This window comes from Dipteris shenzhenensis, chromosome 14, assembly GCF_047967505.1.
Source record: "Dipteris shenzhenensis isolate YYH24624 ecotype China chromosome 14, Dip_SZ_1.0, whole genome shotgun sequence".
Taxonomy (NCBI): domain Eukaryota; kingdom Viridiplantae; phylum Streptophyta; class Polypodiopsida; order Gleicheniales; family Dipteridaceae; genus Dipteris; species Dipteris shenzhenensis.
Genome location: NC_141609.1, coordinates 37,531,003 through 37,535,885, shown reverse-complemented (window position 1 = coordinate 37,535,885; position 4,883 = coordinate 37,531,003). Strand labels below are relative to the sequence as shown.

The following is a 4,883-nucleotide window of genomic DNA, read 5'->3' as shown; positions in this document are numbered from 1 at the left end:
TTAAGACAACGTTTTCATCCAAAATTCATTCGGTATTTGCTTTGGCACATAATGTTGTATCCCCCTTTTGTAATTTCTAGTGTTGCCATGAATGATGAAATTAATGACTCCTTAACAATAAATCCAATGAGATAACCACACTAACCACACAACTCGATGTCCATTGTTGCAAATGCTTTTGTCATTTAGATGAGGATGTAACTTTATACTCAAAGGTGTTTTGTTGTCATTTCAAAGAAAGCAAGAAAATTTTGTTAAGGCATGCTCATTCCTTTCACAGCTTCCTCTATATCACATTTTCAAGCATGTCAAGGTTAAGGGCTTGACTATCACATGGGCAAATTATCACGTAGGTGAAGATAGTGAGCTAAGTGATAGTGGAAGAAGTGCTAGTGCGGGCATAACTAGAGTGAGTCAAGGAGTGGCGGCCACCATGCAAGCTATAAATGTGTCACTTAGCTTTCTCCTTAAGTAGTTCGTTTCTTGAGCCTGTATCCCAACGAACTAGAATACCACCAAAAACACCCCAAAAATCAGATTCACATACCAAAAGGCAAAAAGAAAAGGGGAGGCATCACCACCAAAACAAGGAACGAGCTCCTAACATAAAGTCCCAAAACACACATACCAAAAGAAAAAGAGGGGCATTTCCGCATGACCTCTAGTCAAAGCCTCCACATGCAACACAAGCATGCCAACCAACAGTCTAGTACCGACACCAAAAGGTAATTCTGAGATCTGAGCTCCTGATCACTCTGAACACCTTTGAAAACTAAACCCTGAGAGCCAAAACTCAAGGGAACAACCTTGCTTTTAATAATTTCAGGGATGCACGCTGCCTTCCTTCTACTCTATGGTCGCACGCACACATACACACAACATACATGATTATTGTAGTACATAGTACTACAGACAGTATATGTATTTATCTCAAAGTGTTAAGAATGAACCTTATAAGCAACTAGAAAATGTTTGTGACACTTTTCAAAAACATATATTTGCTCCTCCTTACGAAAAAGCCATTAGTGCAATGCCCTTTTCCCAAGAAGCACCAGCACGTTCCTAAGATGCCTTATTGTGGAGGAAATAATAAGGGATGCCTCCATATCAGCGCCAAAATCTCAACTCTCTTCCTCTCTCCCTCTCCATAGCTGCATTAACCATATCCTTTAATGATGCAAGTTTAACATCTTTTTCGCCCTTGCAAGGCTACCAATAATAAGGGATGCCTCCATATCAGCGCCAAAATCTCAACTCTCTTCCTCTCTCCCTCTCCATAGCTGCATTAGCCATATCCTTTAATGATGCAAGTTTAACATCTTTTTCGCCCTTGCAAGGCTACCAATAAAGTACGCCAGTTTGTACATGCCACTTCATATTCATTTCTGTGGTCATTCTTGTCTCTGTTAAGATCTCCAAACAAATTTCCACTCTGCACACACTTCTCTTGTAGCTATCAAGCATTGCTGTGTTGCTGCAAATTTACACGTAATGTAATCAATAACAAATAGACGTTTTCTACACTGAGCTCCACAATGCCTGTATCATACACCTCACCATGCATATCAAGTGATGCACACTATTCCACCCTACGAAGATCAAAGGTTCACCTTTTGGCCATAAGAGCTCTCAAGATCTATGAATCCACAAAACAAACATAACTCGCCCTTGAAAGGAGGACACATGCTAGTCTGATCTACTAGAAATTTTGATTGAAGAGAAACACAAATAAGGAAGGGAGGGTCAAAAGGAATACAAGAATGGGAAGAACAGCCACAGAGAGGAGAAAGGGACCATACCAAAGACAGCCATTCAAGACTTTTTAGGTCTGAGCTGTCCTAGAATTTCATACAGAGGTCCATTTTAACCATTCACTAATTATGAGAATCCAAACAGCACTAGGAGACCAAAACATTCACTCCTACAGCATACATTATCCAACCCACACATAATCTACATATGCCTTGACCTGGACAGTTGCATGTGAATTCTATAAGAAAGGACATATATCACGAATCAGGGGTGTAGCACCTATTTTGTATTATGCCTTACATACTCTATGCTGCCAGAGAACTTACAATGGTAGCAATGATCAGAAATATAGCAGGTGCACCTATTTTGTGTTACACATTCTGTGGCGCCAGAGGCCTTGCAATTTTTCCAAACCCTTACCCTTCATTAAATCAGTCTGTGCTCTATCAATCCGTGTAATGTAAGTACATAAACTTCCGCGAAAAAACTTGCAAGTGCCAACTCTCTATGATACCAGAACTTCTCCATAATTCCCGTGACCATTAAACCTGGTCAAGAACCTCAGCAAATCAAAGACCGAATTTCAGATCATCCAATTCATTGGAAATCAGAAATAAATTGAATAAAACAGTCTGCAAAAGCATGGTTCTGCAGATTCTGTGGCACTCGCAAAAATGGGTATATTTACAAGCTTCTTGCATCACAGCACACTTATTGAGGATGCAAGTAAGGGCTGTACAGATGTAAAAGTAATCCCTTTGACAGCACCATATGATTGCAGGTACTCTTTATCTGATAGCATTGAGCCCTCTTAGATGCATTTCTAGCTGAGATTACCCAGACAATACCAAGCAAGCCGAGAAGGTTGTCAAACAAGCAGTTTTACCTTCAAGCTTTGAAGCCTCATCCCATATACGAGGTGCATGCTGCTATACAAACCCATTATTACCTCAAGTTCTTGTGACAGAAAATCCTGATCCTTAAGCCTAGGTTTTGATTTTCAGGAATGTCTCCACATGTTGCCGACAAATAGGACAGCGATTCATCTGAGTTTTGACAACAGAAGCACAACCATTGCACATACACTGCAAACAGCATACAATGGGAATCATCAGATTCATTGGCCTCGTAATAACCTGTACAAAACGTATCAGTCAAAGAAGAGCAATTCTGAACATAGGTTCAAACTTTTACCATATGTCTGCATGGCATGACGGCAGTATCCCGCGGTTCTGACATGCAGATTACACATTCCTTTCCAAAATCATTTTCATCATATTCATCCCCTCCACCAGCACTCTCAATGCCATATATCTCCTGCAATTCATATCGCACACCGTCCACCCAAATGATCTGCCTCAAAACCCGAACTCTGCAATCTCCGTTGTCTTTCTTCTCGATGACAGCCTGAGTAATCTGTGAGTTCACCCACTTTGGAAGAGGTGCACCGACAGCCTCTTCAGTACTATAAGATGATTCTTGATGCCGTTCCTTGGCAACTGCCTGAGCTCTAATTACTAAAGGACATACCTCGTCAGGTCCCTCTTTTGCCAAATCTCCTGCATCAAAAGCATCTAAAAAGATACCGGTTCCAGGGGCCTGCCGAAATTTTTGCCCGCAACCCTTTTCAAATAGCACTCGTACTGGCTTATAAAAATTCGAAATTGAAGATGTTAAACTGCAATCGGCGCCCTCTTTTGCAAAAAAGAAAATACTGAAGCTGCAGACATAAAATACCAAGACCGTCAGAGATACATAAGGAGGTCACAAGAGCAATCACCGTTTATAACGTTGTCTGATGTGCATTTTAGGACACGATCAAAACAAAGCACGGGAAGGGTGGTAAAGCAAGGGATCTTAAAAATCTGGAATGGATTTCTGACATTTTTCTGACGATCGCCGCAAGCAGGCATGATAACCAGCTTACCTTCCAGGTGTATCCGCATCGAAAGAAAAAGAAAGTACATAAAAACCAGGATACTCTTCGTCCTTATCCAGCTTTATGGTGCCCTTCTGTATGTTCACATCGTTGCGAATTGTAATAGTTTGCTGTTGCACCACAGTTGGCGGCTCCAACGTGGGAGCAGACTGCGGATTCAACGCAGAAGCTGCGTTGGCGGGTGGTGGCCAGTAATTGTTGGAAGGAGGCGCCATAGTGTACCGATAGCGCACAGGGTCGTGGTAGCTGTTGGGTTGATAGAAGTGAGGGCCTATGGGAGCTACCATGGCTCCGTTGTAATTGGTGTGGTAGGAAACAGGCATGGGATATCGTGAAGGCTGGTAGGATGGAGCATAAGAGGGGAAGGGGCCAGGGGGAGGGGTATAACCAGGAGGAGGAGGGGGATACATCTGAAGATCATGATGAGGAGGAGGAAGAGGAGGATACATGGATGCATCAGTTCTCCTACGTCTGCTGGAGCTATTACCCATGAGTGGAATTCTGTTTCCTGACCGCAATGGCTTCCCTTTCTGATTACCAAGCCTGGAAAACAGTCCAAAATCTGTATGACGATGCAAGCCCTGATCCGTGCTCGATTGAGAAAAACCTAAAGGGGCTACAATCAGAGCAGAGCTTCACTAACACTCTTCTGTAGGCCGAGAGCTCCAGGGGGGGTCGATGAGAAGGGATCACGCGTTGCTGCTTTGTTTCCTGTGATCGAGCTCTAATTGGAGGGTGCTGAGATTCCTTGGGTTCATGGTAGCGTTTGGGAAACGTATTGGGGGAAGGCGATGGCTAGAATGGGAAATGAAGGAATAATAGATGAGGGGAGGTGTACCTGGAGGGGGAAGCCATAGCCGAGAAGCTTCAAATAATGGCGATGGCGATGGCGAGATGGAGATGGAGAAGATTTGCTTGCTGTGATTGCACGAAGCCTTTTGGAAATGTGTCCTTCTCTTAAGACCTCCATGTGAATGCATAGGACCAGCCCCACGTGGCAAAGATTTACCGGCACCTCACACGATGGACTCAAGAGTCTACATAAGAGAATAGCCGGCTCAAGCGCTGCTTTGTTCACCCACCTCAAGCTAGCTGCTCGCATTCAATCCCCTCCCGATGCTCCCTCTTGTGCTGCTTGTTAGCACAGGCCACAAGCGGGCATGCCCCTCATAGATGGGCATGTATGTATGAG

General features: G+C 43.5%; 1 protein-coding gene across 4 annotated transcripts; it reads right to left on the bottom strand.

Moving 5' to 3' along the window:
• Nucleotides 1–2,023: 2,023 nt before the first annotated feature.
• LOC147894579 (putative E3 ubiquitin-protein ligase LUL2) lies at nucleotides 2,024–4,625 on the bottom strand. 4 transcript variants are annotated; one of them, XM_087385148.1, is made up of 5 exons: nucleotides 4,530–4,625; nucleotides 3,680–4,234; nucleotides 2,947–3,472; nucleotides 2,702–2,837; nucleotides 2,024–2,300 (listed from the first exon to the last, which is right to left on the bottom strand). In XM_087385148.1, exons 1-4 carry the CDS (start codon nucleotides 4,544–4,546, stop codon nucleotides 2,739–2,741), a joined length of 1,197 nt encoding a protein of 398 aa, XP_087241274.1. In that variant the 5' UTR covers nucleotides 4,547–4,625; the 3' UTR covers nucleotides 2,024–2,300; nucleotides 2,702–2,738. The 4 variants fall into 4 exon arrangements, 3 of the variants coding, with proteins under 3 accessions (XP_087241274.1, XP_087241273.1, XP_087241275.1); XR_015542130.1 differs by lacking the exon at nucleotides 2,024–2,300 and adding an exon at nucleotides 2,358–2,544 and having other exon boundaries at nucleotides 2,627–2,837; XM_087385147.1 differs by lacking the exon at nucleotides 2,024–2,300 and having other exon boundaries at nucleotides 2,358–2,837.
• Between the last annotated feature and the right edge of the window lie 258 nt (nucleotides 4,626–4,883).

Coding starts and splice junctions, on each gene's coding strand:
- LOC147894579 (XM_087385148.1), bottom strand. Junction 3,473..3,679: donor GATGCGGATACACCTGGAAG/GTAAGCTGGTTA, acceptor TTATGTCTGCAG/CTTCAGTATTTTCTTTTTTG. Junction 2,838..2,946: donor TCATGCCATGCAGACATATG/GTAAAAGTTTGA, acceptor TGCTGTTTGCAG/TGTATGTGCAATGGTTGTGC.